We start from the raw sequence: 13311 nt of genomic DNA, 5'->3' as shown, positions 1-13311 counted from the left end.
TGATTATTTTTTTGCTTGTAACAGTAAGCTCAAACTACATTAAAGACAACAGATATAATTAACTGTTTATTTAAAGAAAAAGTAACATGGCTCTCCGTTTGATTTCCAAGAAAGCAGCTTCTGGTAATAATGCTGTCAATGTCACCCCCCTTGTTCTTTTATTAAACAATTATAATAGCCGCCATTGCTGCCCGTCCTTCTTTAATCAATGCCTCTCGCCAATCTTTGGGAGCTACTGCGTAAGTTACATGCATGTGTACATTTGGAAAAAGCTTCTAATTTTAAATGTATATAGTGTTCGTCACTACACCACTCAAAAAGAAGGTGAAGATACCATTATTGCAACACAGACATGTACTAAACAATATATGTGTATGATATATAGTTGAACCCAAAGAAAAGGCCAACAGCATTATCAACAGCCTTCCTGGTAACTCTTTAGTTACCAAGACTGGCTTTGTTACTTTGAGCACTGGTCTTGCTACTTTTTTGATTTCCAAGGAAATCTATGTCTTTAATGAAGAAACCTTGGTTTTGATTGCCACAACTGGTCTTCTTGGTCTTCTCATCAAGTACCTTAGAGAACCCTTCATGAACATGGCTGACGAACATGTTGCTGTAAGTTATTTAACTAGTGAAAGGGAAATAAGCTAATATACACATCACTTAGCGTATCAAAAACGTCTTGATCCAAGCTCGTGAAGACCACAAGGCTGCTGTTCAAGAACGCATTGATGAAGCTGGTCAAATGAGAGACTTGGTTGATGTCACCAAGGCTCTTTTTGAACTTTCTCGTGAAACTGCCAAGTTGGAGGCTGAAGCTTTTGAATTGAAGCAAAAGGTTGCTGTTGCTGCTGAAGTCAAGACCACCTTGGACTCTTGGGTTCGTCATGAAGCCAGCATCCGTGAACGTGAACAAAAGCAATTGGCTGCTTACTTGATTGAAAAGATCAATAAGGATTTACAAGATCCCAAGATTCAACAACAAATTCTCGACCAAGCCATCACTGATGTTCAAAGAATTGCAAAGACCCACTAAAGAATATTATTTTTTGTATATCGTCCATACACTACACACTCTCACACACTTACACACACACGCACACACACATTTAAAACACGTTTCTCTTTACACTGTATGTTTATTTTGTCTAAGGACTAGTGTTTGTCTTTGTTAAATTTCATTGGATGATTTGATATATTTATCTCTGTGTTTTTTGTATTTTAATCAACATGTCTTTAAATGATCAGTTAAGAAACTTTAAAAAATCACAAAGCGCTAATGCAGATATTGCAGTAAAGCGAGCAGGTCAGATCACACAGAGTAATGACCTAAAACGATCCTATGGAACCATATCGAATAACACCAAAGCTGCATTTGAGGGAGCAAAGAAAAAAAAGAAATCGACTGGTAAAGTATATATTGGTCATCATAAAAGAGATTGCTTTGTTTATATTACTGTTAGTCTATTCGCAACCTGCCAATACTGGCACTGGCCAACATGCTATGAGTCAGCTCTATACTGTTATCCAATTCTTAAAAGTAGTTATTACATCAATGTGAGCTTTTTATACATTTGTTTGACTGATCATTATGTATATATGTATATACAGGATAGTGATAGTCCACAATCTGTCGTCAGCATTGCTTCTAGGACAAAGGTTGATATTACCAAGAATGCAGCATTATGGGAGAAGCTTGTGCACAATGATAAGATTGAATATGATTCGGTTAATAATACATTTTCATATAAACCAACTTATCAAATCAAATCAAAAGAGGATTTACTATCATTATTAATTGCCAAAAGAAAAGAAGGAGGAATGGACTATAAAGACTTGAAGGATTCTTATTCAAAGTTGAGTAGTGCTGTAGAAGAATTAGCAGGGGAGGGGGTGATCTTGGTCGTAAGAAATAAGGATGGGAACCCTCGTGTGTTGTTTTATAATGATGCACAGTATAATACGCCTATTGATCCAGGTTAGCGTATATACCTTTTTTTGGTACAATTGATATTGATCACAGTTGTTGAATATATAGACTTCAAAAAGATGTGGTCAGAGATACCCATTCCTGATGAAACTGATTTACCAAAGGCACTCGAAGAAGGCAAGTTAATTATATATCATTATTATTGTTATTATCAATTGAAACTAATATTATTTTTATATAATAGCTGGTTTAAGAACAATGGAAGTATTCGAAAAGAAAGTGACAGCAGAGGTAGTTTTTGATGTATGATGTGTATATATAATATTCATGCTTTTTGATAGGTCAAACCAAAGAGATCAAAGACAAGACACAAGAGAATCAAGATTACAAATACTCACTTGTCTCATATCGATCTATCAAAAGACTATGTACCAAATACCAAAAAATAAAAAAAAAAATAAAAAGCTCCCCTTTCTTTCTTTCTCCGTAAAGAAAGATAAAAAAGATGTATAGAAAAAGAAAATCAACGATTTCACGTCAAAATATGTTTCAACATGTCAAACGGACAAGCAATAATAATAATGAATTAATAACGATGGATAATACTTACTTATATGGATATGCATTACTCTTTACTACATTTATCACTTTTTTCATTTCAGTTTATTCTATTATAGCAAGTAAATATATGCCATACACAGGCAATAGGGTACTCATAGTATAAACATGATAATGCATATAAATATTTATCATTATATATATTTATATATGTATAGATACTGGACTGGATAAAGCAAGACAATTATTATTGTTTACTAGTACCAATTACTGCCATTGCTTGGATTTATTGGATCTTATGGAACTGGATGGGAATGAAGTTCTTTCGACATAATTAAAAAAAAGAAAAAAGAAAATAAAAAAAATGCACTTTCAATCTTTTTTCTTTTTTCTTTTTCCTTGTTAAACAATGCCAACAATGAACAACACTCAGAATATAGATAAATATGTTGGTATGTGTTGTTTATTCTAAAAAGAGAAAGAACTCACAATGTATTATAATATAGATTACGATACATTTCTAGCAGATAACTTTGACGCTACACGCCATGTTGAAGAAATTATGAAACAGTCAGAAATAGAAGATGAAAGTGATGTGACAGCAGCATTCTCGAGATTGACATTTGGTATTGACATTTTGAACAAGCAAATTCAGGAACAAGTAAAGTAATGTCAACATGAAAGAAATAGACACATATATAATAACCCTTGTGCATAGGTTACAGCCAACTATGAAATACTGCTAAAGCAGTCGGTTGGAATAAAAGATCTCGAAAAGGTCATTGACTCGATTCAGACAGATATCAACAACTTGAATGAATCTATGCAAAAGTATATATTTATAAGGAAAAAAAAAGGAGAGGGGGACTAAAAATCATGTATATAGTCTTGCACTCAAGATCCGATACCCATATGATCAATTATCGACCTATGCGCGTCAATTCGAAAACATGCAAACGACGTGTGATCTCTTGAGAAAATTATATCGATTTACGATCCTAAAGCGTCGATTAGATGTGCAGGCAGATACACCTACAGCCGCATTAATTTTGTATGAGCTTGAGACAGTGATCAAGGAATACGATTTTGACGGTATCGATCTTGTTACACACGCGATTCCAATGATTCAACAATCTAGGAAACGGATTGAGCAAGAAGCGAATAATCTCTTGACGGAAGGAATCGATCATCAGAATCAAGCAAAGATGGCAGCTGGTCTGCAAGTGTTGTTCAATATGAAACAGGCGGGCCAAAGAGTACAGCAGCTGGTTAAGAATATGTTGGACGATTTAGTACGACAGATTAGACATGTTGTCGATATACAGTCGACTCAAAAGAATACCAATAAATATCAGGAGCAGCAGTTATGGGAACGTATGGAAGCACTGATGAAAACAATGGGTGATCAATGTATCAAGATATACAATCTAGAAAAAGTATTGGAAATCAAAAAGGATCCGTTGACACAAGCATCCTTTTTAGAAGAAGTAGCCAAGGTAAGAGTGATGAATACGATGGATTCAATAATTTATATCAAGGATAGACATTAGATGCCAGTAGTCTCGTCAGCTATTTCTGGCAAGTACTCTCTGCAAATTTCGAAAAGGAATTAAAACATGCAGTCAGAGGATCTACCCTGCTTCACACTATCTTTGTAGGGGATTATCCTAAACTGCTCAAGCTCTTGCATGATTTTTTTTCGCGCCTTGCCTTAAATAACGGTACTCCACTTTCAGATTACTCTCAAACACCCGAATACGTGATTATGCTTCGAAGCTTTCATGCTTTTCAATCTGGATTTGTTACCAAATCAAGACAAAGGATATTTGATGCAGTTAATGCAGCTTTCCCTGTCTATGGCGCCTTAACCAGGTCGCCTCCTACACGAACTAGTGCCGTCAATCTGACACGCGTGATTGGACAGTAAGTTTAAGGAAAAAAAAAAAAAAAATGAAAACTAAAAAACTAAACCAAAAGCAAAGTGAATTAGAAGTAGCATCTATTGAATCACACTTGTCTCAAGAAGTTGCTAAAAATGCAGTGAAGGCATTGAGTACCTTTTGTACAAAATGTGAACACTTGGTTAGTATAGTATTTTGTACAGGTTAAAAAAAAAAGAGGCTTACTTTGTGTAGCTTCCAACAAACGAGCAGCTGATATATACCAATAACAATAGTTCTGTGACATCTAACTATCTAAACATGAATATTGAAGTGACAAACCTACTTTATTATATTCACCAATCCATGTGGAAAGTATTGGAAGAGTACCCAGATAAGATTATTGAGATTATGAAGCAAGGAGTAGAAGTATGTGATTCATACATGCACATAAATATACATGAACTGACTTTTTAAAGGATTGCCATACATTGATGCTCAAGACAGGCACTCACCTCGTAGACATGGTCAAGAAAGATGCAGAACAGGTATTATTAAAGATGCACCAGGAAAACTTTGCAGGTCAAATACGGCGAAACTTTGATCCAACCAGCAATGAAAAGAGCAATTATATGAAAGAACTAGCAAACCATGTTCGATATTATCATTCTCAGATCCTTCAACATTTTTCATGCGGAACAGAGCCTAAATCATGGTAAGAATAATAAATATCGCACACAAAAAAAAAATTGCTTACAAATAGAAAAAAAAAAAAAATAATTAGGGCAAAGGATATTAGTCAGTATGTATTGCAAGTATTCATATTTCAAGCGAGTCTCATTCGACCCTTGAGCGAGGCTGGCAAGTTAAAGCTTGCAGGTGATATGGCCGAGCTTGAGTTTATGATCAGCCAATTCCTTAGTGAATATGGAGCCAAGATGGAAGAAATAGGAGCTTCCTATAAGGCCCTGAGAACGTTTAGACCCTTGCTCTTTTTAGATTCTGCGCAATTAACAGCCGCTCATCATACATCGGATTTATCCAAGTTAATCTTGATACATCACCTCATTGTTCGATCGAACCATAAAGGATTACCTCTGCCCTACAGTGTATACGAACTATCGAGGCAAGAATACATGAAATGGATTATGAATAACAGTGAAAAGGAATCGGTTCAGCTTGCGATTGATGCGATTACAAAAGGAAATAACAAGTCCAATGAGATACAGGATATTCCTGAATTTAAATTAATTATGGAATTGGTCTCGGAAGAAGAAGAAGAAAGCGAGATGAATTCGGAACAAGTTTAGGATGAATAAAGACGCTTGTATTTTATTTCATTCATAATCCTGTAAATAAAAGGTTTGTTACCTAGCAACTCCGAGGTACAGCAGGTTGTTGTCCTTTATGCAATTTGATGGCAATAGAACTCTACTGCCACCCGAATCTCCCTAAAAAATAAACTCCCCTCGTGGTACTAAAATAAAAAGTGATACAGCCTTTGGTGTTGACAAAAGTGAGTATAGAGGCACACTTTCTTTTCTCTTTTTTTTCTCTTTATCTTCTTTTTCGACATTTATATACAACACATTAATAAAGATGAGAAAAAAAATAACAGGAACATTCACAGTCATGGCAGTCATATTATTTATCACATTCATTGCATACACATCACAGATATTTATTATATGGCCACACATTACAGCATCAACAAGTCTAGTTCAGTCAATATGTATACTAGCTCCGCTCAATCTCTTGATCATCATGGTCTACGTACATTATTTACTCACCTGCTTCACACATCCTGGTTCAGTGCCAAGTCGATATGTAAGCCCAAAAAAGAAAAAAAAATTAATGAAGCACTTTTGTGTCGTCCAATCAAAATTGACTTTATTGTTGTATATATGGTAGATACCAAGGCAACAGGCATACGTTGAAGTCAAAAAGTCAACACATACACCACGATTTTGCAAGACGTGCAACAATTATAAACCGCCAAGGACGCATCATTGCTCGGTCTGTGATCAATGTGTATTGAAGATGGATCACCATTGTCCGTGGGTGAACAATTGTGTCGGATATTTTAATTATTGTCATTTCATTCGGTTTATTGTCTGTGTGGATATAACTTCAATATACATATTTGCATTACTCTGTTGTAGGCTAAATGATATCGTCCAGCATGTAAGCATATATATATATATTATTTATCTATATATGTTTCTCTTATACTGCTTTTTTTTTAAAAAAAAAATTAAAGCATCTTCATCCAGCACCTCCAGAGATCATCTTTCTTACACTCAACCTGATGGGTTTAGTAGTAGCGATCATTGGCGTTGGAATTTTAACATGCTATCACATCTACTGTATCACGACCAATACAACCACGATTGAAGGATGGGAAAAAGGACGATCGCTGACTATCAAAGGAATGGGCAGAATACAGCATGTAAAGGCACCATATGACCAAGGCATCTATGAAAACATAGCAACCGTATTGGGCAAATACCCTTTTTTTTGGCTATTACCTATCCCCATGCGTGGCAACGGACTTGATTTTCCTATAAAGGTTGGCAATTCTCTTCATGCAACCTCTTCCACAACTCAATTGAATAGACCTGTGTCCGTCGAGACGTTTTGGTCAGTGAATACCGCCACAACGATGACTCCGTTAAAGTCAATCGCTCAGCCTCAAAGTTCATTTGTATCTAATGCTACCACTATAGTTTAATAATAATAATAATAAATAATTGTTCTGAATGTGTCGCCATTTTTAAGAGATACATACAAACGAGCTTGTCTCTTGTATATTAAAACTTCCCGAGGCTCTTTTTTTTTTCTTCAGTATTTAGTTCGGAAACAAACTTGTTCTCCTTTTTTTTTTTTTATATTTGATATAACAAAACGTAATATATTATTATGGAAAATAGTCGAATTCCTCGCTCTAGGAGCGCAGTTCTCCTTCCTCATCACCAGGTTACACCTCCATCTGTCATTCAAGCACAACGAAGGTTCCAACACTCTCATTCACTTCAGCAACAGCAATCCTCCGGCCTGGTAACGCCCATTAAGCCGGTATACTCATTGACATGCAAACACTGCTACATGACCATCTGTGCTCGAAGTATGAAGGCGATTTTATTAGCAGATACAAGAATAGAGCTATTCAGTACAGATGCACCCTCACAAAGGTAATAATAAAAAAAAGGAGCGATAATGATAAGTTTATGTTAAACTGTTTTATTGTAGTATGTGTGTCTTGGACAAGGATTATCTAACAAGATCATGTCATTGCAGGATTAGAGACGTAGCGTGTCTGAAATGGTAAATTGATACAGATATATATAAAAAGAGAAAGGAGATCATTTATGTTATATACAGTGGCAATATTGTTGGTTACCATGTAGTATCACCATGTGCTCAATGCTTAGACGCATGTAATAATGGTCACTTTTGGATGTTCCATTCAAAGGCGTGTGATCCAGTGGAACGAAAAGACGAAAGGAGCAATACCCTGTTTTGGAATAAGTTGCCAAGAGCTGAATTGGATGTCGAGTTTTTAAGAGGATGTCAACTTCCTTATGATCAACTCTGCAGATAAATTTTTTTAATACATAAATATTCCCCTCGGGTTTATTGTTTATTTATGCACGTACTTTTTTCTTTTGCCCTCCTCTTCCTTCTATACATTTTTTATTGAATATCTCTCTCACACACACAAAAAAAAGGGGAGGGAGGGAAATAGAGTAGGATGACACATGACACACGTTCATTCAGGAGAACAACCAAAAAGAAAAAAAAAAAGACTGACTTGTTTATATGTTTAATGACATCGTATATTGATTCAACAAAAACTTGTTCCTGGGCCACTTTAAGCTTCGTTATGCATAAAATGTGTAACAAGGAAAAGTTTTTAGTAAAATGTATATATATTTGCATACAGAAGTAAATATACAAAGGCGTACATATACGCATATTAAAATATTAAGAGTTGAATTATGGATGACCGACGTGCCCCCCTCCTTTTATCTCTTCTCTCTCTCATCATCTCTTTGTTTGCCACTTTCTTTCTTTCTTTCTTTTTTCTTTTCATTTTTATATGTCTTATATTCAACGTCAAAGAACACGTTTAAGAATGATGAACAAGGCGAGTTCAGTATCTTCTTCTTCAGACCTGATTGTTCCTTCAATAGAAGAATCGTTACAGGATTGGCTATCGAGAGATAATTCTTGTACATACTTGTTGGATATCTGTCGCTGCTGTAATAAATCAAATTGTGACAATTTACAAACATTAATCCTTGGTATTCAAAAGTTGGAAGAAGACGCTCGACTGGCGGCAGGTGGGATATATATATATATGTATATGTTCAAATGGTATAGAAATTAATATTTAATAGAAATCGGCCAAAGTCTGCTCAATAAGCATGAACAATATGTGATTGAATCAAATGAGGTTATATCTGGCCTTGAAAGTCAGGTATGGCTCCTGATCAAGACTCTCAAAAGGATGACTAATATCACGTATAGGTGCAAGAGTCTCAAGAGAAGATACATGAATTAGAACAGTTATTAATACAATCAGATACAGTTAAATATGACCTAGAACAAGAAAAAAACAAATTAAATTGGGAATGGCAAAAGACACAAAAAGTATGTAAATAAGGTATTAATCTACAGAAAAAAAATACAAAATAGGACACGTACTAAATAAAATAGATGCTGGATGATACTTTACTTGATGTCGAATCCTATCATCAACGTATAAATCAATTGACTAGCGAACTCGATTCAAAGACAAGAGAAATTGATAAATTAAAGAAAATAATGGCCCATCAAGCAGGTGCAAGAGAAGACCATCTTCGGTTCGCTCTTGAAGACATGAAACAAGAGTTAGCCAATTCAAAAAAGGCTGAGCTTTGTTTGGAGTCAAAATATAAAAAGTTGAAAGAAAAATATGGTAAATATTTACATTATAAAGTATAATAATAATTAACAACATGAGTAGACCAACTTTATGAAGAAAAGAAACAATTAACAAATGATCAGGAACCAAGCGAGAGACTGCGTAAGGATCCAAACAAGGTATAATTTTTTTTCTTTATTTATTTATTTATGGTCATGTTATTAAATATTAGATGGTTTCATTACGCAGATTACAGCATCCTCTTTACTTCTCAACAATAATTCATATATCCATAGCCCTACCGAATTAATACCATCTGATTATAATAATAATAATAATCATTATGTCGAGCTCATCAAGGAGCTTGTGTCAGCTAATAACAAACTAAGAACAGATCTACTCACATGCAAGGATTTACTATCTGAAAGTCGTACGGAGGCAGTTGGTTTAATTGCTAAAATCGAACAAGACTATATCGATGATGATGACACCACCATGACTGATCAACAAGAGATCTGGCCACAGAGTAACATCACCTGCGACACAGTATCCTCATCCGCAGTCGTTCATCACCATTACCATTATCACATGCGAAACAATAAAGGAAAACCTTCGTCTTTATCATCCAATCAAACGCCATGCCAACCTACAGAGAATAGCACAGAGGCCATGTCACCTTATCGTCACTTGCATCATCAACTCTGTGTCCTGCTTGAACGGTTACAGCAAACAGATACAAGGGCACTCAACCGAAAACTACGTCGAGCTTTTGATATCTTTGATCTCAGCAGCATGAGTAATTCGATCATTGAAAACATCTTGACGGCAGAAATCAATGAACTTGCCCATGTGTTTCCTTGTCATTCGAAGGAACAGGATTTTTCTCTTCTTGTTCAGGTAGCACAGGACATGCTCAAAGAGATCGGTCAGCTTCGAACCAACATTAATGACCTTCAGGTGGAATATGTGAAGAAGGTGGAAGAGATAGATAACCGATTAGAGCAAGAGTTGATGAAGAAAAAGTACCAAAAGGAACAAGCAAAGAAAAAAAATACGGCATTAACTTGGCTATCTAGCGTGTTTCAAAAGAGTACAGCATCCTCCAACAACAAGATCATTCAGCAGCATGAAATCATCATTCATCCTCCAGCTATCATCATCCCTTCTCCTCCTTCAAACAAGATCGAAGAATATCGTAATGGTCCTGCATCAAGTTACCCTATTCGGTCATCTTTGCCCTCAGCCAAAAGAAGAAATAACTATGCTTTACACGCTTCTCAAAGCGCTATTTTGCCTGTTCAAAAATCTGTTTATGTAAAAAAGAGACGATCTTCTGTTATCATAAGTTCTGGAGACGCAACTACTTGGCTTGGAAACAAAATTAATCAATAAAAATCAAGAGTAAAAAAGTGTATAAGATACAAACACAATGGAGGTGACGTGGACCGAATTTTTTTTTGTTGCAAAAAATAAGGAGTATTTTTTCTCTCTTTTTTTTTCTTTGACTTTTTCCTTTTTTTTTTTTTTTCTTTATTATTTTTATTAAAGATAATGTCAACTGCTATTCCTTCTGCAGCTGGAACCACTCCACAGCCTTCCGGTTTACATAGTCAGATGCCGCCTGGTGGTCCACAGGGCTATGCTAATGCTCAAGCGCAGGCACAGCATATCTTTAGACAAAAACAACTTTTAGCTATGAAGCAACATCACTTGCTACAGCAACAACAACATATGCAGCAGCAGCAACAGTTGCAATTACAGCAACAATACTTGAATCAACCTCAGGCTACTGCCGCACAGTTGTTGCTAAGAAAACAGCAAATGCAACAAATGCAACAAATGCAATTCTTGAGAAGTCAAGAACAGCAAGTACAAATTCAACAGGAGCAACAACATATGCTGTTACAACAGCAGCAACAACAGTTGCTCCTACAACAACAACAACAAGCTCAACAACAGCAAGCTCAACAGCAACAACAACAAGCTCAACAACAACAACAAGTTCAACAGCAACAACAAGTTCAACAGCAACAACAAGTTCAACAGCAAGCTCAACAACAGCAACAAGCCCAACAACAGCAAGCTCAGCAAGCTCAGCAACAACAAGTCCAACAAGCTCAACAGGCGCAGCAACAGTTACAGAGGCAACAACAGATGCAACAAGCCCAACAACAGCAAACGCAGCCTATGATAGTAAGACCTGGTACACATGCCTCTACACCTATGATGAACTCACAAGGTTCTCCTGCTATGACTGTTGCAAAAACTATTGCTGTTCCAAGGTAATATTGTTTATTTTTATTAAAATCAATATTAAATCGGATCAAGTAGAGCACAAACAAGTGGACAAGCTGTACTTCGTTTACTTCAATTTGCAGAACAGCTGAGTCCAGGTGAACAGGTATTTCAAAAAAGTTTATAAATCATCACCAATCATTTTAGGCTAAAATATTCCCTTTTTTTGAAGGCTGCAGATCGTTCATTTTGGGATAATTTCGTCCAAGACTTCTTTACATCTGCCAGTACTTTAAAGATTGGCTTATTCAACATGGAAACATCAGAAAGAAAATCATTTGGTACAAAAGTTACACTCTTTTTCATTATACATATTTATTTACAAATTTCTATAGAAGTGAATCAATCATTAATCGCAAGATATTTTCATACTCAGTACATGTGTGGTATAAGCTCGATCCAGATGACGCTAGAAAAGACTGCAGAATATATTTTCCCTGGTGATATCATGAATGTAGAATGTCCAAGAGTCAGTCTTGTTCACAGATATGAAAATGGAATTCTGGTAAGTTATAATAAAATTATAAAGTAGAGGTTCTTACTATTTTTATCATTTAGGTTATGTCCACGGGACATTTAATGGCACAATTTATCATGTCACCAGAAGGTGTTTGGAAGATTGAGCATATGGATTTTGCTTGTCAGAATTATGAAGAATATATTAATCGAGCATCTATCAAAACAGAACCAATTCCAAACTCTAAAAAGAAGATACCACCTCAACATTCGGTCTTTCCTGATTCACCTATCAACAAATGGGGCTTACCACCTAGAGTATTTCATATATTACAGGTATAACTAACTATACAAAAAAAAAAAAAACTTCTTCTTCCCCTTAACACATCATATCATAGATCTCAGATATTGCAGAAAGACTTGGTGAGGTCGTTTTTCATTCAATAGTCACAGGCTCAGGACCAAAAGGTATATATATGTGATATATACGTTTATATAGATTGAACTAATCATCCTCATAGAGAGTTTAAATGCCATTGCTTTTCATAAGCAACAAGAGTTGGCTAAAGAAAATGAAGGAGAAGGTAAGGGGAGGGAGTTGATGCATTGTCTTTATTTAAACAATCTTGATAGATATTAAACCTGAAATATTGAGTACAGCCATGGCGCCATCACCTATCGTTAAAACTCAAACAGGCGTACGACCTCAACCATTCACGCCTTTGCAACAACAACAATTAAGGCAGCAGCAACTTCAAGCAGCTGCAGCTTTTCAACAACAATTCCATCAACAGCCTCCTACACCACATTACCAACCCGCATACCCCACAAATAATAACACTACTAATAACAGCAATCAATTTAATAGTACACCCACAACAAGTCCAATGACACGTAATAATTAAAATATTCACTCATTTATTATGTTATTCAACAGATAATATAGGTAAAAGAAACAGCATAGCAAGCGAAATAAAATCACCAGCAACACCAAGAAAAAGAGTAAATACAGGAAATAATAATGCCAGAAAATAAAGCCTGCCCCAAAATAAAAAAAGAAAACCTTTGTGTATAGTAAATTAAAAAAGCTCCTTGCAGAATCACACTTGACAAAGAAACGACAACATGAATTCATTTATACATCTTCCCCTCTCCATCTCTTTCTCTATTTCGTATTCTTATTTAACGCATGTATACAGTTCCTATGTCTCTCTCTTTTTTTTAATATTATTATTTTATGATAAAGAATAAACAATCTGTTTATTTGATCTTTCTTTGTGTAG

At 35.5% G+C, this 13311-nt stretch overlaps 7 protein-coding genes across 7 annotated transcripts; all 7 read left to right on the top strand.

Moving 5' to 3' along the window:
- Window positions 1-36: 36 nt before the first annotated feature.
- Window positions 37-1195, top strand: RHIMIDRAFT_113643 (ATP synthase subunit 4 mitochondrial precursor). Its single transcript, XM_023605284.1, has 5 exons — window positions 37-123; window positions 179-239; window positions 296-324; window positions 386-618; window positions 671-1195. The coding sequence occupies exons 1-5, from the start codon at window positions 87-89 to the stop codon at window positions 1037-1039; spliced, it is 729 nt and encodes a 242-aa protein (XP_023467757.1). The 5' UTR covers window positions 37-86; the 3' UTR covers window positions 1040-1195.
- A 27-nt stretch (window positions 1196-1222) lies between these two features.
- On the top strand, window positions 1223-2853 carry RHIMIDRAFT_278080 (transcription initiation factor IIE, beta subunit). Its single transcript, XM_023612719.1, has 5 exons — window positions 1223-1981; window positions 2042-2110; window positions 2178-2224; window positions 2275-2642; window positions 2710-2853. The coding sequence occupies exons 1-4, from the start codon at window positions 1234-1236 to the stop codon at window positions 2380-2382; spliced, it is 972 nt and encodes a 323-aa protein (XP_023467756.1). The 5' UTR covers window positions 1223-1233; the 3' UTR covers window positions 2383-2642; window positions 2710-2853.
- Window positions 2854-3053: 200 nt separating this feature from the next.
- Window positions 3054-5681, top strand: RHIMIDRAFT_200796 (uncharacterized protein; the record flags this gene model as incomplete). Its single annotated transcript, XM_023606480.1, has 8 exons — window positions 3054-3152; window positions 3210-3322; window positions 3378-3987; window positions 4035-4414; window positions 4474-4582; window positions 4627-4800; window positions 4905-5086; window positions 5156-5681. 8 exons carry the CDS (start codon window positions 3054-3056, stop codon window positions 5679-5681), a joined length of 2193 nt encoding a protein of 730 aa, XP_023467755.1.
- Window positions 5682-6003: 322 nt separating this feature from the next.
- Window positions 6004-7102, top strand: RHIMIDRAFT_200583 (zf-DHHC-domain-containing protein; the record flags this gene model as incomplete). The annotated part of the gene is made up of 3 exons (XM_023606468.1): window positions 6004-6198; window positions 6283-6555; window positions 6632-7102. 3 exons carry the CDS (start codon window positions 6004-6006, stop codon window positions 7100-7102), a joined length of 939 nt encoding a protein of 312 aa, XP_023467754.1.
- Window positions 7103-7440: 338 nt separating this feature from the next.
- Window positions 7441-7894, top strand: RHIMIDRAFT_181698 (uncharacterized protein; the record flags this gene model as incomplete). The annotated part of the gene is made up of 3 exons (XM_023605794.1): window positions 7441-7562; window positions 7621-7695; window positions 7753-7894. Coding segments are annotated over 3 exons (339 nt in total), but the record flags the coding sequence as incomplete, so codon positions are not given.
- A 542-nt stretch (window positions 7895-8436) lies between these two features.
- On the top strand, window positions 8437-10805 carry RHIMIDRAFT_278027 (uncharacterized protein). Its single transcript, XM_023612718.1, has 6 exons — window positions 8437-8714; window positions 8772-8851; window positions 8902-9024; window positions 9091-9331; window positions 9380-9456; window positions 9527-10805. Exons 1-6 carry the CDS (start codon window positions 8471-8473, stop codon window positions 10667-10669), a joined length of 1908 nt encoding a protein of 635 aa, XP_023467752.1. The 5' UTR covers window positions 8437-8470; the 3' UTR covers window positions 10670-10805.
- Window positions 10790-13311, top strand: RHIMIDRAFT_278017 (uncharacterized protein). The gene is made up of 9 exons (XM_023612717.1): window positions 10790-11359; window positions 11607-11678; window positions 11745-11853; window positions 11908-12077; window positions 12131-12364; window positions 12427-12496; window positions 12550-12612; window positions 12662-12922; window positions 12975-13311. Exons 1-9 carry the CDS (start codon window positions 10829-10831, stop codon window positions 13061-13063), a joined length of 1599 nt encoding a protein of 532 aa, XP_023467751.1. The 5' UTR covers window positions 10790-10828; the 3' UTR covers window positions 13064-13311.

The sequence above is a fragment of the Rhizopus microsporus genome (assembly GCF_002708625.1).
Source record: "Rhizopus microsporus ATCC 52813 unplaced genomic scaffold scaffold_5, whole genome shotgun sequence".
Classification (NCBI taxonomy): Eukaryota; Fungi; Mucoromycota; class Mucoromycetes; order Mucorales; family Rhizopodaceae; genus Rhizopus; species Rhizopus microsporus.
Note: the sequence above shows the minus strand (reverse complement) of the source record. Positions and strands in the feature narration are given on the sequence as shown.